The sequence below is a fragment of the Pseudopipra pipra genome, chromosome 2, assembly GCF_036250125.1.
Source record: "Pseudopipra pipra isolate bDixPip1 chromosome 2, bDixPip1.hap1, whole genome shotgun sequence".
Lineage (NCBI taxonomy): Eukaryota > Metazoa > Chordata > Aves > Passeriformes > Pipridae > Pseudopipra > Pseudopipra pipra.
Genome location: NC_087550.1, coordinates 37,504,736 through 37,529,591, shown reverse-complemented (window position 1 = coordinate 37,529,591; position 24,856 = coordinate 37,504,736). Strand labels below are relative to the sequence as shown.

The 24,856-nt window shown below is 40.1% G+C and overlaps 1 protein-coding gene across 11 annotated transcripts in view; it reads right to left on the bottom strand.

Annotated features, from left to right (window-relative positions):
- Positions 1-4,093: 4,093 nt before the first annotated feature.
- FAT3 (FAT atypical cadherin 3) overlaps positions 4,094-24,856 on the bottom strand; it is a 413,377-nt gene continuing 392,614 nt past the window's right edge. For 5 of the 11 annotated variants that reach the window (XM_064645033.1, XM_064645029.1, XM_064645036.1 and 2 more), the window contains 6 exons: positions 21,899-22,052; positions 20,185-20,840; positions 17,276-17,389; positions 13,855-13,914; positions 11,256-11,291; positions 4,094-10,640 (listed from right to left, as the gene is read on the bottom strand). In XM_064645033.1, the coding sequence (XP_064501103.1) occupies positions 10,021-10,640; positions 11,256-11,291; positions 13,855-13,914; positions 17,276-17,389; positions 20,185-20,840; positions 21,899-22,052 (1,640 nt within the window). In that variant the 3' untranslated portion in view covers positions 4,094-10,020. Of the gene's footprint in view, positions 10,641-11,255; positions 11,292-11,680; positions 11,757-13,854; positions 13,915-17,275; positions 17,390-20,184; positions 20,841-21,898; positions 22,053-24,856 lie in introns of all 11 variants that reach the window. The other 6 variants (XM_064645037.1, XM_064645039.1, XM_064645040.1 and 3 more) reach the window with 5 other exon arrangements.

Genomic DNA, 24,856 nt, shown 5'->3' with positions numbered 1-24,856 from the left:
AGGACAGAAAACACAGAAATAGATAGACTCACAGAACAAAGTAAGTCGGGTTCCTTAAATTCTCCCCATACGTTGTATATTACAGGCCCTGGTCCTCTTAATGGCTCTCTTCTGACCTCTCTCCAGTTTGCTAATCTCTCTCTCTTGTAGGAGTAAATATTAAATATTTATATTAAATTAAATATTAAAGCAATTTAATATTGAAATGACAATTCCCAATAGCAAATTATGCACTGGAGGTAGAATACATAGGATCCAAACATATGTTCGTGGCTGGGATTATCATCTGGAATCCTTAATGGTCACTGAAGATGAATCTATTCTCAGATGGTTGTCCTTCTGAAGCTGATAACAGCAGATAACATCAGGTTAAATGACTTTGCATTCTAGATCTCTTCATTGAACATAATGAATCCAAGGATGGAGGCACCGCCAGTGTAGATATCTGAGGGTAGATGACAGGAATCCTCCCCCCATGACTGTATATCAGTCTGTGCCAGGAAGTGAACACAAGGCACACAGTTTTGCACTGGAAACTCTAGAGGCAGCAGTCCCAGTACTCTAGGTATTGATCTTTGACCCCAAAATACACAGAAACTGTTAACTCTGCTCTGCTTTTAGCAGGATGGAGAATGACAGGAACTTGGTCTCCTTGTAATATATCAATTCAAACCTAATTTAAAGTAGCATATTTATGTTTCCCTAACAAGGGATTCCCAGGAGAAATCCTTTCTGCTTCTATCTAGGCAGTGATAATACCACAGCAGCTGGGTTGCAAACATCCCCTTCTCAGGGACACCCCTGAAGTTACTGAAGACAACTGGAGTGAGCTAACAGACTTAACAAAATCAGCACATCACCTTTTATGTGTATTAAGGTTCAAATACTTGTGCTGCTTGAATCCTCACAGTGTTTTGTAAAGATATGATCACCTTATAATTCATGTTAATATTTAATGCATTTAATTTTCTATGTTATTTGAAATAAAACAAACCTCTTAAGTGACTTAAAAAATTGTCTTCGCAGTTTCTCTTTTTCTTTCCCCTATATTTGCCATATAAATGACCTTGCAAACACTCCCATGTAACTGCTTGGTAGGTTGCAGCAGACAGCTTCTCTCTGCTTGGCCAGTTTACAGCAGCAGTTTTCCCTTGAGAGCAATTCATGACATGTCTCAGCAAGCCAAGAACTAGACAAGTGGGACAGCTGGAATTGGCTTCTGTGCAGCTGGTTCTTTGTACTTTCTTTCTTCACTAGGCAACTGCTTCAGAGTAGCTGTGTCCACTGAGCTCAGTGGATTTAGCCTGGCTTGTAAAATCCATCTCTTGTGGGAGGTGCCAGTGGCTATCCACTGGCTTTAGTGGGAGCTCACGTTATGTGTGCTCTGGTTATGTAGAAAGTTATTCCAAAGATGTTGCAAACTAAAAGTCATATTAAAGCAGTGGCAGACTTACAACTCACATGCCTGTGAATAAAGACTCCCTTAATTGGCTTGCATTTCATCATCCCTTGCCATACCTTCCTGATAAACAAAGAGGAAATAACAGAATAATAGAATGGTTTGGGTTCGAATGAATCTTAAATATAATCTAGTTCCAACCCTCCTTGTCATGGGCAGGGACACCTTTCACTAGACCAGGGTGCTCAAATCCCCATCCAACCTGGCCTTGAACATCTATGACTTCTCTGGGCAACCTGTTCCAGTGCCTCACTGGCCTTTACTCTCACAGTAAAAAGTTTCTTCTCTGGCAGTGATCTCACCACATCTCTATGTGTCTGGCTCACTGAGTCCTATAAGGAGCCCTAGTGGATAACCTCTTCTCAACCCCAGAACCAGAGTCATGGTTTCATGTGTTAGGAGAAAGAAATGTAGTCTCTGGAAGCCTAGAAAAGCAAGTTTGTCTGAGGATATAGGCTAAATGTATGTATAGAAAGACCCTTGATCCTGCTGGGGGGAACATACATGTGAAAAAATTAAGAGAGGAAGAACGTGACATTCACCTGCTGTTACAATTTCCTTGCCTGTTCTCATATGAAACCATGCATTTCTCTCCACAGCCAGAGTCCCTCCTTCAATAGGCTGATGTGCCATCTGGAAAATGCTTTCTTCTTTGTGGCTATGCCTGCTGGCTGAGAAGAGGTAAGGGGTTTCTACATTGCTTTCTTTGAACTTGAGAGGAAGTCATAGTCATTGCACTGATGTTTTGTTCCCCTTTGCATGATAACAGTGGGTGTAGGCAGGACAAAAATTGGAAGCAGGAACAGTGTTACCAACAGGAAAAGGTCTTTCTTTGATCTGAAAATGCTGATGCTCAGTACATCTGCATACGTGAAGGACTGTCTCCTTCTCTTCATGTTCAGCTGATCAAACCCTAGAATATTTCAGAAGCCCTCCAGGTTTTTTTTAAGGGCTGGAAATGCCATGCGATTTTCATGTTGTTTTGCACTACAGATGTTTCTGTGCAAATAAAGGAAAAGTTTCTGAGTGAAAAACTTCAGGTCCATTGAAACCACTAGAGCTTTCATTTCAGTGTCCTCTCTTTTAATTTTTTCTCATTAGGTGTTACCCCCTTAGTTTATAGACCAGAAAGTCTTCTGCTGCTGTGTGACTTTATGCACCAGCATTACTGCAGTGTTAATGGAGAGATGCTGCTTCCACTGTAATGGACCGGATATGCTGCACATTTACAAAATCTCTTACCAAAAAACATGGAAGGAAGAAATACGTTATTTTTGGCCCAAGTTAAGGAGACAACCAGTGGTGCTGGTTCCATTTTGACAAGATACATAGATGTGTTTTGACCTGTTTGCCATCTCGATTCTCATCTTTTCCATCCCAATAGAAATACTGATGTCACTCCCTGTCTCTAGCTTTGGACATTAAACAGAGGCAAGAATTTTACATCATTTAGTCTTAAATGTTCTCTGAACTAGACTTACTTTCTTATAATGCTCTGCTCTATCTCACTATAACAGTGAGCCTCACTGAACTATCAGCCTACTTCTGCTGCCACAAACATTTCCCTAAGATTGTGTCAAAATCTACTGGTAATGGTGGAAAAGAAAAAGAGCTCCTCTACAAGCAGAAATAGAAAATTAAATAGGAAGCTGGCTAATGTAAGGTACTCATCCATGCTAGGAAAAATATAAAGTGGTATTCTTGAGGGAAGAGACATTTCTAATGCTGATTTGGTATTTTGCCTTTCCACAGCTTAAACTTCTGTTTAAAGATTGTTGAGAAAGGGCATTTGTGCCCTGACTGGTGCTGACTGAAATACTACTCTGGGTCCTTCATGTTTTAATGGGACACAGGCCAGCATCCCTCCTCCCCTGTAGCATGAGGTGTGCTTTTGGCTCTGTTATGGCAGGGTGTTCAAGGAGCTGTGGAAGGAACATTTCCCCTTCTTTCTACATTGCAGCCGGGGTAGGCATGCTTCAGTCCAGTCCAGCTAGGGCAGCTTGGGCTGTGGAGCTGAAGGGATGTGATGAAGGAGGAATAAATGGGGTATCCCTGAGTGTAACGCCCTGAGCATAGCACAATGACACCTTTTTTCAGGGGCAGTGCTTACACACATAAGACTTCCCACTTGAAATTGTCCCAGCTGGTCCACCTGACAGTGCCATGATGCTGGAGGAGAGAGATGCCCATGGTAGGTGGCAAATCTGTCCTGGTGGAGTGTGCTGTTGCTTTACAAACCCGTTCCTTGTATCCCCACTAAGCATCTACCACAGGACAGGTGGATGGCCTCCTGAAGCTGTCTCAGTCAATGGAGCTCACTGTCTAGATGGCTACAGGATGTGATGATGCCTTTTGCATTATTTGTGGATGTCGATTTAATCAGGCAACTGCCTTAGCTTACATGCACCAGCTAAGCAACTCTTGGCAAGTGTGCTCTGCAGTGCAAGTAGGGGCCCCTATAGAGGAATTGCTGCGTAATAATAAAATTAATTTGAAGAGTCCAAAAAGGTAGAATTTTCTAAAATCTTGTACACAGAGAGGCAATGAAATGCTACATTCCTTGCAGAACTGATGTGTCTTATCTTGTTCTGTCCTTTGAAACGAGGAGAAAAATCAAGAAGCAATCAACACAGCTGGGCTTTTCTTTTTGTTTACTTGGAAAATTTGTTTTAACCATCAACTTTAGCAAATTTTGGCAGTTACAAACCTGTACACTTTTTTTTCATTGTTTTGTTTTTATAGCAAAAAAACACAAGACAATACTGCCAACAGCAATGATGAAGAAACAATTAGTTTTCAGATGAAGGACTATACCCACTCAAAGTGATAAACCTTCCCTTTTGCATAAGGTTTAATTTGTTGTCATTGGAAAAATGACATCTCTCAATACCTACTTGAAATGGAATAAAAATCATATTTCTAGGTTTTTTGTGCAAAACACATTCATTTAAAAAAAGTCAATAAAAAACATCTTAGAAACAGAAAGAAGTTAAACAAAAAGAGCTGAACCCAAAGGAAAGTTACAGTACATTTTGAAATGATTAAAAAGTTTTCAGAGCTAAAACTTTTTTGTTTTTTTTCCTGCTGTTATCTTAAACTTTAAACCAACTTTGATGACTCTTTAGAATTATATCAAACAAACAAATAAACAAAAAAAAACTTAAAGCAACCTGATTGGCATCAAATATCTACAAAAGCCTGGTAATTTGAAACCGTTATATACATTAGTTTATAAACTTCTTTTTAAACACCAAAACATACATCTTTTACAAACCAGCCTGATTGCAACAGGTAAAATTTACAAGACAATCTTTTCCAATACAGTGCTTTAAAGAGAACTGCTTTCATTCCTAAACATCTTTGTCATCTCCTGAAAAACGGCAGTATGGGCTCATTGCATTGTTAAATAATAAGTGTTTCAGGTATTCCTATGACAAAAGAATGCTACAGTTCTGAGGGCTCCAATCTCTTTCCGTAATACAGTTCAAGTGCACTCTTAACACTGGTAAAGATTACTTATGGCCTTTGTGTAATACGACATATTTGCAATTATTGCTTTTCGTTATTACATAAAGAAATTAATTTAAATTCATTTCCTCCCCATCCACCCATCCCTTGGATGATGCAGCTAAATTACTAACTGAATGGCCCTTCTCATAATGGAGATGTTAAATGTCAAGTTGTGAAACACAGGTTAAAATCCATGGGTAATGGCCAATGGTCTAAATTTCTAAGATGCAAATCACAGTTTGGCATATTGAGAGGAAAAGAGATGCAAACAGGCAAAATGCACAGTTTTACTGCATGGTAAATGACGGTAAACCATCAGGGAATGAACCTGAAGATGTAGCTCTCTTCTTGAAAACCGACGAAATGTCCATTGTTACTCAGTGAATAGCTCCAAATATTACCAACAAAGCACAGATGTACTTTCAGTAGTAGTTTTAAAGAACTGGTTTCCTCCATTATTAAGGGTGCTTCCTTTTCAAATGAAGCTTTACAGAACTGGTCGAGGGCACCTTCAACTCCCTCTCCCATGACTGCAATTATTATGGGCTGTAAGAATATACTATAGCATCAATTTAGTTTTTTTCAAGCAGGAGCTTGATGAGGAGTAGAGCTGTGTTCTTAACCATTTTTCTTGTCCAGCCCACATTTATCTTTAACATGGAATTTATATGAGCCAAGAGCAACAGCTTTTATGTCATATTCTCAAAATTTCCCACCTGCCTGTTTTGCAGAGAAAACAGGCTGCTGCCTCCCCATTAATCAGCATTTCAGTGACATGCATTTTTTCACTGTGCTGCACCCACTCTGAGTTTCTGGAGGTACCAATACATCAAGGCTATCAGTGCTTCAGACCACATCAGAGAATTTAGAGAATGGGAGAAAAAATTCTGAGGACCAAAATTTAGGTTCTTCATGCAACATGCAGAGGGGGAGATCCTGCTCGAGAGATGGAGCACACAGCTTTCTGATTTCTGAGGAAAACAGTGGCAGTGAGAAGCTTTTGACTCCTTACAGCCTTTTACTGCAACTATAGATTAAGGAAACCCATGGGATAGTTCAGAATCAAAGATGGCACTGAGCTTAAGGAAAACAGCTTGATAGACAAGAAATCACAGTTCTGTAGTGAATCTCTGCATTCCAAAGTCCTTCTTACGTGTATGTGTCTTCATACATTGAGTCCTATAGGAGGGTCCTATAGGAAGACAACTTTATGGTGATCTTCTAGTGGGGTTGTCCATTTCCTTCCATGGGAGGGAAGTGATTCTGCAGCTCCTCAGTGTCATATTTGTGTGTCTGCTATAAGATACTGGCCCAGGATAGCAACCACATCCAGTACCTATGGTTTTGGGAGAACTTTTTGCCCTTTTTTTTTTTTTTAGAATGTTTGTAATACAAAGGCAAAATAATTAACATATTTAAGAAAGGTACATAAGCACAAAGCCAATTTATGTGGTATTGGCAGCACAAATCATGTTGTCTGCCTCTTTCTTTTGCCAGAATTATCAAAAGGGCTGTCAGTGTGCATGACACTCTCAACTTGATCAAAATGCAGAGAACAAGTACCCTTTTACTCAGCCTCATATGCTCCTAGCAAAGTCATTGATTTCTGATACAAGCGAGTATTTGCATTTTAACAAGTCGCTTTTTTCTTTTGACGTTTCTTTACAAAAAGCAAAGACTTCCTTGATTCTAGGAGTTATAACCCAATGATACTCAAAAGTACTTTATTAAGCCTGTGAAATCATCTGCTACAGATGATTCTGAGAGAAAATACCGTGTAGTGGAGCCATCTACAGGGATGTAGTTTGAAATACAGACACACGGGATAAGCAGAGATGTGAGGGGAGCTCTCGCAGAACCAGGGACTTGGCAATGACAGCAGTAGCAATATAAAAATCATCATATGGCAGAAAAAAGAAATATATATTGGATGGACTAATATGAACAATAATTCTGACATTAGGTTATGAATGTGTTGTTATCTTCCAGATTAGAAAACTGTGACTTGTACATGTGGAGCAGTAATTAAAAAGAAAATAAAATGGTTTGTTTTAACAGAGTTCTTAATATGAAAATCTGACTCCCTAAGAGGTATTTCACCTTTAGATCTGCATTTGGGTCTTATTTTCAAAAAGAGCTTGAACAAAATCAGAAAGGCCATGGAAGTACCGTATTCACAGAAGGGAATCTGTTTAAAGATGGATTTGGAGAGGAGGAGATACTGAGGTATAGAAATCATGAGTAGGACAGAGAAGGCTGAATGGGTGATCATTGGCACCTTCCCAACAGCACTTTAATAAGTAGGCGTTCAGTGAAATGAAATGGCAACAACATCAAACAGAAAAAGTACTATACATTGTATTTATGCATATTTTACCAGTAAAACTCACTACCAACAATATATTACTGAGGCAACAAGCTTGGTAAGAAACATTGATTTTTTTCTGTATGGCAATTATTAGGCTCCCATGGTGTCCTCCCTTGCGACACTTTTGATATGTCCAAGTAAAGGCTTGATATAGGTGTCCCAGGCTTACGCAAGAATTTTCACTAAGAAGACAGATGACAAGTACACCTAATAACTATCTGGGGGCTCAAACAGATTTAATTGCATAATGGATAAAAATGTCTCAAACCAAAACTGAGTAGGATCATACCTCATGTAAACTGCAGCCCAATGCTAAGAGAGCATCACATTTCTCAGAAAGTCATACAAGCTTTAAAAGTGCAGCTAAATTTGCAGCTTTGTTTTGCAAACTCTGATGTTCCTACTCTTGAAGAGACATCAGTCTAATTGCATTTCCTTTCCTGTAACATAGACTTCATGAACAATTAAGAGTTATTTTCTATCCATGCCTCTAGGCTTGCCAAACCATTTTATGGCTTTTTGGCAAATCCCTCAGTCCTTTGCAATCACAATACAAATTTCCATATTTTTTTCTTCTTAAAATCACAGGAATAGTAGCAGGGAAAAAGGGGTTGAAACGCACCATGAGCACATTCAGAATATATCACCATTACAGAAGCATGTTTACTTTGAGAAGACCAAGTGACATTCATAAATTCAATGGACGGGACCTATTTGCAGACAAGTACTTGATAATACTTGTATGTGCAGTACATTCTTTCTAGAAGTTCACTCAATTTATTCATGTATCTGTATAATGAACTGTTTTCTACTGAAGAATTGCTGCATCATCCCAAAGAAAATATCTACTCCAGTCTTCAACAGTTACATGAGCTACTGGAGAGAAGCAGCAACACACTGTACCTACTCCAAGAACCTTAGAAATCCTGTTTTATTAAAAGTGTTACAAGCTGCAATTATTTAAATGAAATTCTATGAATAATTTCTTTGTATTTGGGACAATTTCTGAATAAACACTTCCTGTGTGTCAAGAAATGGCCCACAATTTAATCTTGGGTGAAGCTCAAGTCAGTCAAGAACACCTCCTGGAATACAACTACTGAAACTACCCAGTTAAGATGATCGACCAAGGGATAGGACAAGGAAAGCACCACAGGAAACCTGTTACTGAATCTATTTGTGTACCACAGTGATTTAGGTATTCAAGAACTTTTCAGAATGACAGAATTATGCCATGGAAGGAATGGGAAAACCCAGCAGTAATGCAGACTTGTAGACACACATTCACTGGTAACATATACAGATGCTATAAATTGCAGGGGTAAAAACATTTTTTCAGAGGACTGAGCAACAGGTATGCATATTCTGCTTTACTGCACCGAGTGAAAATCCCATACTTCCATATTGCACTTTGCTGCTCAGGCTAAATCAGTGTGAATGGCCATTTACTCCAATCAGGCTGAGGGAAGCATAAAGGCATACAGAGGACATGGTTTTCTTCATCCCACAACAATATTCTGAAGTCTGCAAACAACCTTTGGAAGTTGTCAAATCCTACAAAATCATGAATCCAGTGGAAAATCTAGGGCCAGCACTTTGGCCACAGTCCATCCATGCAGTTCCACTGCCTGAGTCAGTCTACAGTATCTGAGAGCTCATCCTGTAAACTCTAGGGATGGACATTTGCCAAATGAAGTTCAGCTAACAATCTGAGGCTATGCAACTTAATTGCAACTAATTTTACTGCAGTAACTGTAGCATGACGACTGCTGTTAAATAGGTGGCTGCCTAAGCAAGAAATTTTAAAAAATGATCAGCTGTGTGTAGTTAGTTAGGCTTCCCTGTGTTTTCAGATGCACGTTCACATTGCATACAGAAGTCAAGGGAGGCTGTGCATATGCAGCTGGGGCAAAACCAGGCCACTCCTGAGCCAAACTCTGATATTTCTAGAAGTTCTCACAGGTGAAGCTATGCACACACACCTGATGCCAGGTTTTAAAAAAATGGCAACCAAAGTAGGCCAATTTGGAGTAAATATAAACTGTACATATGTTGCTCTATATGCACATAAAGTAGAATGAAATGCTATGTAACAAACAAAAGTATAGGTAAATATTTATGGACAAGTAACTGGTTGCTTGTCTTTGACAAGCCAATTTGTAAATGTTGCTTTTTTTCAGCCATCTGAAATGTACACAGCAGCCTCAGCAATCAATTGCTTTCACTCTTTGCTGACATGAAGTTTCATGCAGCAGTGCATCTTGGAATGATCCATACCAGTTCCTTAATACTGTGGGGAGATTATAACACTGTAACACTTTTAATAACACAATGAAAATAAAAAATCAAACTTTAGGAGAGAGAAAGGAATTATTTAGCAATTATTGTTTCCCCCTGCCTCAAAAGCTGAGTTTTACTCTTGGTAATAAATACAGGTACACACTCTCCAGATTGTCTGTAACGATTTCGTGATGTATAATACTTAACACAATTGGTCTCTTCGTGTCTGCACATACAGTATCATTTCTGAACAAGTTAATAATGGGTTATACCATATTTTTGCCTTGCCTAATATATATAGACACACCTCCAGCAAATTTTCTTCTCAATATTTATACTATTAATTGGACCAAATGACAAAATTAAAAAAAGAAGAGGAGGAAGAAGAAGAAAGGAGCTTCCTTTACACTTGTGTCTGATGCTGGGTCTCCACAAATGGAATGTGAACATTTTCTAAGTTGAGTTCCTCCACGCTTTCAAAGTCACTCATGGCTACTTCGGAGTCATCAAAGCCGCAGCTGGCCGAGACATCAGAGGAGGAGGCATCTAGAGAGTTGTGCAAGGATAAAGGCATCTTACCTGCACTAACGTTTTCTGTGTTCTGGCTTGGGCAAACAGCAAAAGTACTAAATTCGTTCCCAGCTTGAGACCCCGTGGTGTCTGTCTCATTGGGGAACTGGTGAGGAGGGAGGTATTGGCTAGGGTGGAAGTGCGGCCGTCTCCTGCAATCGGGGCTGAGAGTACTTGCCATTGAGACTGGCTGCGAGGGTGGGAGGGTTTCATATTGGTCCGGATAATCCTCTGGAAGAGGGGGTGGTAACTGGTCCTGGCTTAAAAACTCCTCTTCGTGAGGGGGAGGGTAGTCGCTGTCAATGTCGTAGCCACCAAGGTAGTAATCTGTTTCCAGTTCTCTGGTACTGCCGTGATGAGCCGAGCCTCCATCTGTTGTCTCAAAATTGGGCACTTCCTCAATGTCGGACAAGCGAGCACTTGGCATCCAGTCAGAGGTATCCCAGTGATACGCTGCAGCAGGAAAGAGAATCATAGCGCTCTGTTAGGATGAGAACACAAATGAGAACAGAGTGTCCTGCATGCATGGAGTCCTCACAGCACATTCAAATCACAGCATGCTCCACAGGCCACTGACACAGGTCACTCATGCTCTGACGGGGTGGGGGTGAGAGGGGTAGAGGAGGAGAATAAATTGCATTATGATGCTAATGCAAACAAGCAAGGAAACAAAGTATGGTCACTCTCAGGCATTTTGCTCTTTAGGATGCCACTGTGTTGTATTAGGAACTATAAGTCCGACAAATCAAAATGACAAATATGTCTGAATCACTGCTTCTCACAGTTAATTGAAAAGATCTATAAATCAGCATGCTTATGGCATCACATCTCATCTCCCCTTCCACCTCCAATGACTTCAAGAAAGAAAGTGTGCAAGCAAATAATCTGATTGACTGAAAACTGAATTTTGAAAAAAGTAGCTGACCATTCTCATGCAGCTTATGAACCCAACAGAATTCAAACAAAAGAGTACACGTGAAGCAGTTCAAGAAGAAAATCAAAGAGATTGTCAGTGCTCTGCCCACCCCAGCCCAGTCTGGCAGGCAGAAGGTGTCCCAGAAAAATCACCTCTGTTGTAGTTCTGTCCTTGATCCATAACAGACACTGTCAGATACAAAGTAAAAAGTAAAAACTGGTAACTCAGAGCTTGTTACCAGCATTGTATTACATGTGAAAATACAAAACTTTGCATGCATATTTTTAAAGTACGGCTGCTTTGGCGTTATTTTAATAGAATTTTTAATTATTCTTTATTTTAACATACAAGCTAAACTTGCCCGTCAAATGCAGATATACATAAAAATGTTTATGTCGTGTATTATATTCCTTTTCCATCATATCTTAATTGTTTACCCTCACTGAAGAGATATGGAATTACGTTAGAGCTGGAATTCTTAATACAAAAAAGGGCTATCCACCATCTCTACGGATTATAATTGCAAGTACATTTTTTTCTCACTTGTTCACTTTGAAACAGAAAAATAAGAATCTACCATTCTCAGGGCCGGTTCAAACAAATCTGGGCCCACCTGGGCTCAGATACCATGGTGATGGGCACGGTATAAGAACCTGAATAGAATAGAATACAAAGCCATTTAATGGGGCCGTCAGCTACAACGCTCCACAACCCCATACCCACCTCCCACCTGCACTGCCATGCTAGCTGGTGGGGAGGGAGGCATTCCGGTATGGAGAGGGTGCAGGGGTGGGGAAGAGAGCAAGGAAAGAGGTTTTATGTGAGACAAGAGTGGGGAATAAGCTGCAGCATTTTCTAGATGGATATGCTCTTGTTCAGCCACATGTTATTGGGCTTCATGCAAGAAGTCATTCAGCAAGGTCTCTGGATGGCATTGCTGGAGGAGGTCTGGCAAGATAAATAGGCCTTTATGGCATCACCTCTGGGGCTCAGACACAGATGAGGGCAGAGAATACTGTTCTCTAGGCCTCCACCTACCAAGACCTCACTTGCCCTTGCTTACCGCCACATGGTGCATGTGGTGATGGTGATTTCTTCATTAGCTTGTTAGCCAGACAGTAGCTCTCTACCTGCTCTGTGATATCCTGGAGTGAGGAGAGCTGGGACTACTGCAGTTTTAGCAGCAGCGTCTAAACTGGACTTTTGTAAAGTGGATTTTGCTTTATTTGGGTCAGTGTAATGGCATTGCACCCGAGATGCATCAGGGCCCTCTGAGTTGTGTGGTTCAGAATCCAGGAGAACCTCTCTAATTTGCTGACTTGCACAACCCCCGGCAGGTCCCTGGGGCAGGAGCCCCACTCTTTCATGACTCTGTGGCAGTGATTCTGCCTACCAAGCAGCCAGAGCTCCAGTGTGGCTAATTATTCACCGCTTCTGCCAGCTCCAGAGCAAAGCAGGCAAGAGTCCTAAGTCTCATAATAAGGAACTCAGAAGTGGGGAAAGTATTTTCAGTGCAGCCTCTTGAAACTGATGCCAAACTGGCTTTTTCGGATCTGTAAAGCATGATAGGGAACCAGTGTGTTTGCTTAAGCCTTCCTTTAGGAAGGAAAGGATGTTTTCAGTGCCCATGGTTTCTTTTCAAGGTTATTTTCTTATTTTTTGAGTGGGATTTTCTTTTTGTATTAACCTTGGCTATTACATTTATTTGATAATGAGAAGAATGGCACTCACACTTCAAGAAATCCATAAATGTACTACAGACAAATATTCAAATGCCATCGCTAGCCAGGAGCAAAAGTGTTTTTCAAAATTGCAGTGAACTGGCTCAAGAAAAAAAATCAGTTGTTTCCCAAAAATAATTTACTTAATCATTTTTAAGTATTATGGAGACTGGATTAGCTGAAGTCTGAAAAATCTGGCTCAAATTTGCTATGGACAGATGAAATGTTGAACTTCTGGATAACATGAGTTAATATTGAGTGGACATTTTCCCACGGATAGGATATATGTTGTAAAAATAAATAAATGTTTATCTGTGAGACACCACATTTCCTCAGGGCTTAATGGAAAAGGAAAATAGTGATATTCCTGCTTTACAGGTAGGGAAGTCAGTTCACCTATAACTTGATGAGCTTGAGGTTACCCAGGAGGTCAGTGGAAGAGGTGCGTGTTGGGTCCTTGACCCCCACGGGCATACTCTATTCAATGGGCACATTAACCCCAGGGGAAAGTCAGGCTGCTTTGCTACATGGCATCCATGGAGCTATGTCTACACATCTGTTTGACAGGGTTACCTAGGAGAAACCAGCCACCTGCCTACCATCATTTTGCTCCTCTCCGTGTGATCCCATTGGAGCGCATAACCCAGCTCTAGTGCAGCATGGGATACTTTACAGCCTTCCTGTGTCATCTTCTGTTTCCCAGTCTCTGCAGCCAGGATAACCTCTATGATATGGTTCCATTATCAATCTAATCTTTTCTCTGAAGGCAATGGGAGATAACAAGCAAAAACATTGACTTGAACAGAAGATGAAGGCTTGACACCTTTTCTACCACCTCCAATTATCCAGAGACATTTTGTGGTATGTTCCTCTGGAGTTTTCATGTTTGCTGGTGAACATGCTGATCTGCAAAACCCAATCCCTGCCACAGGTTTGCTGGTCAGTGTGGATTAGTGAGGTTCTGCTGGAATTTTTCACAATGAAAACAGGAAGCATTGTTGCATAACAAGAAAGAAAAAAAATTAAATACCTTCATTTTCTATAGTGTCAACTACATTGTTGACAAGCTGTATGACAGTCACTATGGAAGCTTGCAGGGGAGGGAAAGTAGAAAATAAAGGGAGGGGAAGGACAGCTTCAGGTTAGTATTTAAAACACACATCATATGTTACCACAATAAATTCTCTCAAACAGACAGAACTGGCATTGAAAAAAAAAAAAAAAAGGCTGCCGACCAATGCATGATTTATACAATGGGTTGCAGGACATTTAATTTCAGATAATCCCATACATTTTCAGAGTGGTGATAAATTCCAAACCAGCATTTCCAGAAAGGTATATGGCATGATGTGTATCACTCATAAATTCAGGCAGACTGGCCAGCTGATTCAATTAACCAGAGCAGTATCTCGTCTACCTGACACTAATTTCTAATTCATTCTTGCTTAGAGGTCTCTAGAGACGGTGCCATGTGCTCCAAGGATCATTATCTTTTTGACCATCACACCATCAGAAACAGTGCTAAGCTCAATCTATTTCCTAAGAGGAATGTTTTATTTATTTACTCTTTGTGCTGTGCCATGTAATACCTCTGGGACGTTAAGCAGCACAGGAGGACACATGCAAGTAGCTTTGGTTCAAATTTTGATTTGTGTTTGACAGAACAGTTTCACAAATGCTTTGTGTGTTTTCCGCAGGAGTTTTACCAAAACATACTCTCCCCTTGAAATAATTAATATAGACTGTGCAGTTGTTTAACATGAAGGCCTACAATGTGTCGTCCTCTAGATCTGCACTGTGCACCACCTAACACCCCTGCTTGTGAGGACATGAAATAAACCCACTAGAGGGAAAGCTCTGGTTCAGTGGGCACTGGATCCATCCCTTTTCCTTTGTCTTTACTTATGAAAAAAATGATTGCTTTGGAGCAGGCTAAGAAGGGGACCAGAAATGCTGTGCAAGAGATACTTTTTTGTTTCACATGGCCAACAGATTCTGAGGTCACAAGAAACATATTAACAGTAACAGTGCAAATATATGTTGAATATTTTCACATCTTTTTTAAATTTTGGGCATGGGATCAGGGATATTATCCAATTTCCTCAGTTCTTGTGAAGGTTTGGCAAAAAGAGCCTCGATAAACCAAACCAGTCATGTTTTATGTTTATGTTCAGCATGTTTATGCCATCAACAGCATTGACAATTGTACAAAGGAGACTTGTACTGGCTAATGCATAATAAACATTATAGAAAAATAAGGGACTCCATGCAATTAGCTGCTGCATGGCTGGGAAGACATAGAGGGCAGTTGTAAACTCTATGAGGAGAACAACTGAGAGTGAAAAACAGGAGATCAGAAAGTCTTCATTGCTACTAAGGGTTGGCTCTGGTGGGAGCTGAGCAGAGCATGTTCACAGAAAGGAGGGAAACTGCTTACAGCTCACTGCAAGTCAACACCCAAATACAACATTGTTCAGATTTTTTGCTTTTTGATCACAAAAAATACTGCTAACTATTCTCAGCAAGACTAGGGGAGCTGAGCAACTTAAATGCAGTAGAAATAAGGTGGGAGGGAAAAAAAAAGGTAGGTTAAAAATCACACCCAAAAGGAGTTTTCATGGTAAGACAAGCCCTATTTGACCCAGCAAGAGAAGGCTCCAAGCATTCTGGAGAGGCTGAGTGGAGGCTGCCTGCACCTGATAGAAACTGAAGAGTGCAGGGCTGTCTGCACCTTCAATGGGATGTGTCCCACTGTTTCACCGGTGCAAAACAGGTTTCCCCAGTCAGAAGCAATTACCCATTTTTACAAGACAATGTTGGCACAGCCATTTGTACATCAGCATGACACATGTTCTCTCTGCTAGCCATTTGAGAACCTGGGAGCATTGCTCTTGGCTTTGGAGGAAGGGGTTTGGTTTGGTTTGGTTGTAGTTTCACTGACAACCTTTTAATCTTTGTAGGTATGTGAAGCAATAAGAATTAACTTGGCTTCAGGAGGGATACCTGTTAGTCCTTAAGTACATGTATGTGAACATCTATGTGCTTACGTATGCCTGAATTTGCATTTTAGGCTATTGTACTGCAAACCTTCCCTGCTGCTTCAAGAAAACCACAGCATATGGTCTTGCATTGACCTCTGCAAATGATTCAGATGACTTAAATTTCTTCCCTCATTCTCCTTGAAGATATGGATTTGTTTGGACCCTGAACTACACTTGTTACCTCTAAAGGCCTTATTTTAAATGCAGCTTTCACAAAAAATGAGTGGGCATAGAAGGTCCAATCCAGCTTCTGTGGGTACTGTATCACTGAATTAAATGGAGGGAGGATCAGGAGCTTGAAATGTCTAATTAGAATGTGGGAGATATAAAAAGTAACAACGTATAATAAATGACCACTTGAATTCTGAAGGTAATTATAATGTAAGCATATATCATTAAAATAAAACTTATTCTAAAAAAAATTAAAGGTTTTTTTTGGATGCAGGGCAGAAAAGCATTGAGAAGCTTAACAAAAATAATCGTGATGCTTCAGACACAGCTGAACCAAAAGGAACTGCAAGTGCACTTCGCTTTCAGTGCTTTTTCCAACATTTCAGAGTACCTAGAGAAGAGCTGCATGACATGACTGAGGAACTAAGTCTCCAGACAGTTCATTAACTGGCAGCTGAGGAAACCAAGTACAATTTCTTTGTGCTAGTCTTTTTCTGTGTACCTGAATGAGACTTCCCTGACATCCACCATCCCTTCCCAGCAGAAACATCTTGCGCCTTTTCTCAGACCCACTACTCAACATATATGGGTCGTGGGAACAAAGATTTGCTCTGACTTTGTGGGTTTTTTTCAGGCTGTATATGGCTCTGCCCATGTCACCCACTGAGATAATGATGTAGGACATGAGAGCAGGCACTGAGTATGCACTGAACAAGGATTTAATGGTGCTCTATTGTTTGCTGAGCTGTGATTACCAGGCAGAAGCCAAGCCACCAGGGACTGGCTCATCCGCTCATTGTTGCTGCTGAGCACCAGCAGAGTCTTGTTGGGATCATGAATGAGACCTGGCAAATGGTACAGAAATTCCTTTTATGTGACTGATGAAACATGAAAGTCATGCTCTTCCAAGAGGGAAAATGATAAAAATTCTACAGTTTCACTTGCAACCTATTAGTCAACATGTATCTTGTCAATAGGACTATGCTGTACTATATCTCTAATTCACTGTAAAGCTTGGTCCTGATGCAACAGCCCCAACCATCAAGATTTTTATCACATTCCTATAGATTTTTATTGCATTCCTATAATTTAGTATGTGGACACAAAGTGAGGGCTTGAACCTGAGACTTTCAGCATCATTAAAGGCTTTCAAGATGTCACATAAATGTTTTCAATAATATTAGAAAGAGAGCTAAATAGCTTTTCCCCAAGCATAATACAGATAAAATCATTTCTTACCATTATCATCACCGGAATCAGACTGGAAGGAGCTGAGGGACTGTACTTCAGAGTTGCTGCCTTTATTACTTCCTGAAAAACAGGTCACTTCTTCAGCGTCATCAACCCCTTTACCTTCATTGACAGCAAAAACAAAGCAAAAAGGTACTCTCTAGGTATGCACATTTATCTATTTATACCACGGACACATTTAAATCCTGCCTTCTATAATTTTTTTCAGAATAAAATGATTTCCTTCAGCCAGAGGAAATGACCTATTCATCAAGAAGGCAGCTGCTGAAGATACCTAGACATTAGAAGTGTTTGAAGCCCAAAGAGTCTTTCAAGTGGCTGACAGCACTGTAATCAAGGAAGAAACATCTGTATTCAGTATTGCCTTTTTTTAGATGACATGTAGTCTCAACAGCAAAAAAAGTGATGACTTAAAGAATGTGGTATAAACAGCTTATACAAGAGATTACAGTTACATTTATCTTTACTGTTCATTTCCTAATTTGTGAGCCTCATTAAAGGCTCATTCAATGCTCAATAAAGTTATTGTGCATCTTGTTATTCATATCAGTGGCCCTTGGATCAGATTTTAATTGCTCCATCACTGACATATAATAGATTATCCTTCAATTTACATTGCTTTTCATCAGGGACATTCAGTCTTGACAACTTCACTGTTTAGCAATGTAACTGCAACCTATGGTATAAATTCGCCTGTAATTAAACACATCCGAATAAATGCATTCAACTACATATTATAAAAGAGATAATCAAGAACACAAAAAGTTATCCCCCATAGTAAGCACTGAGAGAGAGATCTGAGCCAATTATAAATGAAGAAGCTCAGGTGCTACAAACATGGAAGTACAGCTCTCCACCTGCTACCTGTAGATATTTCTCCACAGCATGGCACACCTCCATACAGCAAGGGCTGATTTGCTACTGCTGAGAAGCAGGGTATGTACAGGATGGAGTGAGTGCTGCAGTAATGAAGCTGCACTGCTTCCCACTTCTTGACAGCTGAGGTCTGTCTCCATGGCATGGCCTCATGCTGTGCAGAAATTCATACAGATACCAGAAGTGTCACTGGCAGAAACATCCAGGAGAATACAGAACAGAGCATGTATGAGGGCTGGCATGCTGATGCTTTCAATCAGCATAACTATATTTAAAGATTTAAAATGTTGACCACAACACAACTCTGAAACACGGCCCAAATAAACAAAAATTAATTCCCTGTTTTTCACTAGAAAACCTTAGCCAACGGGCTGCTTTAGATGAAAATGTGCCGGTCAGGGCACAGGTATAGAATCATAAAATCATTACGGTTGGAAAAGACCTCTGAGATCATCAAGTCCAACCTCTGACTGAACACCACCACGCCAACTAAACCCTAACTCCAAGTGTTATGTGCTGTCATTTCTTGAACACTTCCAGGAATGGTGACTCCTCCCTGGGCAGCCAGATCCAAGGCTTAACCACCCTTTCAGTGCAAAAATGCTTCCTGATGTCTAACCTGAACCTCTCCTGGCACATCTTGATGTTGTTGTCTTGTCTTGCTGCTAGTTGCCTGGAAGAAGAGGCCAACCTCCATCTTACTACAGTCTCCTTAAAGGCAGTGCCAGATTCTTCTGTCTATTCCTCGGTTCCTATTGCTTAAAACTACAAGACTATGAAAGTTTCTGGATCATATAGTTTTTATTTGACAGTTTTGGTTAAAGCTTTGTTGCAATAGGGTTGAAGATTATATAATCATAGAATGGTTTGGGTTGGAAGGGACCTTAAAGATCATCTGGTTCCAATCCCCATGCCAAGGGCAGAGAACCCTCCACTAGACCAACTTGCTTAGAGCCTCATCCAACCTTGCCTTGAACACTTCCAGGGTTGGGGCAGCCACAACCTCTCTGGGCAACCTGTTCCAGTGCCTCACCACCCTCACAGTAAAGAATTCCTTTCTAATATCTAATCTAAACTCATCAGCTCAAGGCCATTCTCCCTTGCTCTATCACTAGTGAAATGTTCTATCACTCTTGTGAAATGTCCCTCTTCAGCCTTCTTGTAAGCTCCCCTCTAGGTACTGGAAGATGCATCAGGAAAAACTCCTAATAAGAGAAAAATCTTAAAAAAAAATCCTATATGATGAAGCAAACATCTCCCAGTCCATATGACATGTTCTGACTTGCAAGAATAGATGATGTAGGGCTATAACTCTGTTTCTGCATTTCCTGCCATGACAGATTATGAGAAATTTGCTGTATCTCCAGCAACTTGTTCAGGAATGGAGGGAGCACTGTGTTACCAGGTGAGAAACCATCAGAGCACAAATAGGGTAAGCACGGGGATTGGAAATTTTGCAATGACTGATACTGAATGTAGATGGGAATGCAATAGACTGAAAAGGTGGTCCTATGAGCAGTACATGATTTTCTGCTTCACTTCACAGACACTGGAAGTAGAGAATATTAGTTCATTTGTCCCTGTTGCAAAACAGGATTGCTTCTTGCAGAAGGTTTAAAAGTTTTTAACTCCCTTGGGGAGACAAATGGCCTGAACCTAGCAGAACTTATATTTGAGAATTATGCCCCAAATTATTTTTTTCCAATAGAAACATGATTGCATTGTGTCACTTGAAATACTAACGCTCAGAGCACTTACTCACATGTGCTTTCTGAACAAGTGAAATAAATGCATTTAGTCATGCTTAATGCATAGAAGTAGAGCTCTTGTATGCCTAGTTTAATTATAACCTTTCAAAATAAAACCAAATCACTTCTTGGAGAAATGTAACAACTCACATGTAACAACAACATGCAGAGGTTGGGGCATTAAGTGTATCTGTGCCACTGTACCTGCCTCACCTTGAAGTTAAGCCTTACCTATGGCACGGAAGAATGAGACCAGCACACAGCGGTACTTACTTTCTGTCCCAGCTTCCCATGTGCTCTTCCTGATGGAGTCACAGTCGGAGCGACAGGGAGACACGGCAGGCAAGTTTGGAGCTACGCTGCACACCACCACTCCCCTCCTGGCTGTCAGTATTCGAGGGGACTCAGGATGAAATGTTGTCATCTCCTGGTGCTCTACGCCAAGCCCATCCACTATCTTGTCCAGGTTATTCCGTGAGTCACTCTGGAAGCATGGGGTATAGGCCATTGGCCTCACTGGAACCTGTGGAGGCCCAACCTCTTGGTAGATATTTCTGCTGTCTCCACTGTTCCTGATGTTCTTGAACTGGACGCCATTGCTCTTGTTGAGCAGGGCTGCAGTAGCCGGATCCTGTACAAGTGTGATGTTGTTGCGGGAATAGTTCTTCCTGAAAACTTTCTTGCGAAAAATGATAAAAAGGACGATCAACACAAATATGACAAACAGGACCACGGCTATTCCTATCAGCTCCTCCTTGCCAACGTATGAATGCCCAGCTTGTATATTGGGAACCACCACAGGGCGAAGACCACAGTATTGACCCACATAGCCAGGGGTGCAGTTACACAGAAATGAACCAAATATGTTGACACAGGAGCCACCATTTTCACATTCTTCTCTTTCACATTCATTGATGTCTTCTTCACACCTTAAAAGAAGGAAAGGAGAGTCTGGAGTTTGGAGAACACCTAGGAAACAGTCCAGCTTGTGCATGATAACTTACCTTGTCAAAGAGGTGCCATTAGTTAAAACCTCGCTGGTGCTCAGCAAATAATCTTACTATTATCATATTATTTAATGGCATCGAATTTTTTCTACGTCTATTCTGTGTCTTTTTAAGACAATAAAATGGAAAGATCAAGAAGAAAATAAAGGGTTTAAAGCATCTGATAGGATGCACTTGACCCTAATGATTGTAACAGAGAATCTCTGCTTTTTTTTATATCGTTTTTGGACTGTCCCATAGGATTCAATAAAAAATATTAGAGGAGGATTCAAGGAGAAGACAGCTGAGGAAAAATATAGTAAAAACATCAGAGTACTTATTTAAGAGAAGAGGAGGATATACTGGTTGTGTAAAATTATTTTGGGCTTGAGATAAAATGAGCAAATATTAGAGAGGCAGGGGAAAAAAGGACAGGAACCCTAATGAGACAGGAGAACTGGAAAGAACAAGAGGTGGTAAAATGCAGAGCAAAAAGTACAAACAGTAGACAAATCAGACAAGAAAAAAGAATGTTGATGGGCAGGTCAGGGGATTTGCTGTATCTGCACCAAGTATAAAGTCAAGACAGGAATTTTAAAAAATGAATGCAATAAATTATCCTTTTATGTTAGGGTTAAGGTGACTAAATAATGGATCCACTTTCAAAACAAAGATTACCTAGCAGCTTCCACAGGTTTTACAATTGCTCAAAGAAGGATTGCTCAAAAAGCCACCACACTTAGATAGGTATATCTCAGTGAAAAGTGTCTCAAAATAACATCCTGAATCAACAATTTTGGAGGCTAAGTTCAGAAAAACCTTTATGAGTATTCAAGTATCATGGATTTTCCAACTGTAATTAGCTTAGACTTGAAATAAGTGCTAAGTTTGGGTTTATTTTTTGCTAGGTGAATCATAGCTTTTGGGTACAAAATGCCTGATCAAAAAGCAAGCCATCATTGAACTGAAAAGCTGTTGCCCACCTGGGGAGGGACACTTACGTTACTCCTGTCAGGCCATTTTTGCAGTTGCAGATGAAAGCGTTGCCAATGGGATCGCATGAGCCTCCGTTCCGGCAGGGATTTGGGAAGCAGGCTGTGATCTCTGACTCACAATTCCTTCCTGTAAACTGAGAGAGGCAATTGCAGTGGTATCCTGGGAGGTGAGGGACAAAGAGAGATAAATTATAATCCTACCACTGAATCTGTCTAGAAGTAAGAGGACCCATATGATTACTTTACAATATATTGTACTGTGGAGGCAAGGGGATGTTTACACACATTCTGGTCTGCCTGTGTGGTGCACAATAATGCTTGTAAAGAGTTTGTTTATCTGGGATGTCTGGACAACTGGAGCTCATGTCTACAACCAGGGACCAGAGGAATTGCTGCAGCCCAGACCATCCTAATTGTAATGATTCAGACAAGGATAAATATCATCCATGTATAACTTCAGTAACAGGAAACATCCTCAATCCAGGATGCATTTGCCAATCTTTCGGAAAATACAGACCACACTTGCTGATAGTGGCAGTCAACGCTCCTCTTGGGTCTTCACTGATGAACAAATACATCAGCTGAGAGCTTTTCCACATCCACCCTTTACAAGGATGACACAGTAGGGATGTGAGAATAATAAAACACCATTTTCATAAAGTGCATCCTCCAGGAAGTAACTATAAACCTTAAAATACCAGCTGATCTGGGCAATGCCAGCCCTAATCAGAGCTAACTATGTTGAGTGTGCGCTATCAAAAGTCTGATTAATCACTGGCTGCAAAACATCAGACATAACACGACTCGAGCGGAGGGGGACCCTGTTGGGGATCTAAGTCCTATTTTTATGTTTTCTGCCAACACAGGAGGAACATCAAAGTAAAAAGAACATTTTTAAATGCATCAGTTCACCTTGCCAAGTATCAAATGTCAAATCTCTCTTTTTTTTTTTTTTCTCTCCTTGTGATTTCATATGGCCCTATGCCAATAATAAAAGCTTTCTTTAAGGTCACAAAGAAATCCAGTGAGGCAGTGCATCTCTTTATGTTGTGAACTGGATATAGAAATCTGAGTGCTTTTTCACCTGAAAAGAGCAAGGAACATGTAGGCTGTGAAAGCCATGAGATGGCTTGAGACAGTCCCTGGAAAGGAAAGGCTCCTAGGTTAGAGTTGTTGAACTAGCTAAATTTTCTTGGACATCTGTAAAAAAACTTTGGCTGATCTTTTAAAAGACTGCTTACACAATCCAAATGTCCTAAACAGATGTGTAGGCAAGGTTCAAGCTCCATTTATGAGGTTCACATACTTAGTGAATATAGCACATTAAGCAACTGGAACAAGGAAACTTCCTGCAACTAATACTGCTGGAGTTAGAGCTAAAATGGTTGAGTGCAACTCAATTCAGTGTCAAAATTATTGGAGATCAAACTGATGTAGATTAAATGTCATCCCTCAGTGGTGAGCCTTTTAAACATATTTTTAAAAACTTTCTATATCTATACATCTGGCAAAAAATAAAATATTTATTTTAAAAGTTACTCTTTCAGTAAACATAGCAGGAATTTCCAGCACAGTTACAAGGAAAAGAATTTCATGGAAGCAATATATGAAAGCCCAGCGGAGGCATAAGGAAAAAGCAATTCTGCATTAAGACTCCCACATCTTTTATGTCCTATCCAGTTCAGTTCACCTTGTTCAATTACTCTATTGGAATTCTTTCATGACGACAGGCTTTGAGAATAAACTTGGAACCAGACTTGCTGCCATACTCAGTCAAGAGTCCAACCCTATTTAATTGAAGATAAATGAAATAGATACTCAAATATCACACTGTTTCATTGTCCTGCTACAAGAAGGGAGACAGAAGCACTGCTGTTTTCAGGGTTGCAGAGTTAAAAAAGATTATTCAACTTTCAGGCTTCTTAAAAAGCATGTTTGCTCAGCATCAGCAAAATAGGATTATTTCTTTTTGTATCTTATATTTCTTTTTGTGTCACTCAGACAATGTGAACAGCTTTCTGTACCTGGTGAGAAGATCTGTGTCTGAAAAATTACAAACCTGTGACTGTAGGTAGAATACACAGTATAAATAAATAAGGCTGTTTCAGTGCTTCATTTTATGACTGAACAGTGACATCTATAGTTCGAAAATTTACAGTAATGTTTTATATGGATTTTTATTGTCTCAACGAGTTTAAGTGAAATGTTCAATTCAAATATAAAACATTTTATTCATAATCAATTCTGTTGCCTTATTTAATAGAAGAATATATGTTATTCTATTTGTTATCTGATATTTTTAACTTCCAAACTTTAAGGTGACGCTAAAAGCCAACTTTCTATTGTTTTTTAAGCACATTCCTAGGTGCCAATCATTTGCAAGACAAAGCCTTTGAATCACTTTCTTTTTACATCCTGTGTTTGTTTCAGCTGACTAAACTTTAGGTTCTCAGTCTGTAACACATTCTGTTTACATTTATTCATTATAGAAAACTTGAGAAGTATTGATTTAATTAAAAAAAATACTTTTACCACCAAGTATAAAAGGAACATTGATTTATGCATTTTATAGTAAGAGGAGATGGAACTGAATGCTCCAGATGAGTCAGAGCCCTTTTTGGCAATGTATGAACAGGACCAAAAGTGTGCTTCTGAAAGCCTACCTTTTTCACTGAATTTGATTTAATGATGGTGGAACACAGATATTGGACGACTGAAATATTCACCATAGATTCTAAGCCTATGGCTCAAAGGTAGAAATAAAAAAGGTACTAAAACAAGACAGTATTAAATTACCATATTTATCACTGACATTTCCTCTCATTGGATTCACTGCCATACACCTGCCAAGCCTAAGCCACTGGCAAAAGACACAGAACTTTTCTGTGACACACATGCTCAGGGCTGCAGAGCATTCACCCGGGAGGTCTCCAACACAGCAAAGCATATGTCAAAATTCATGGA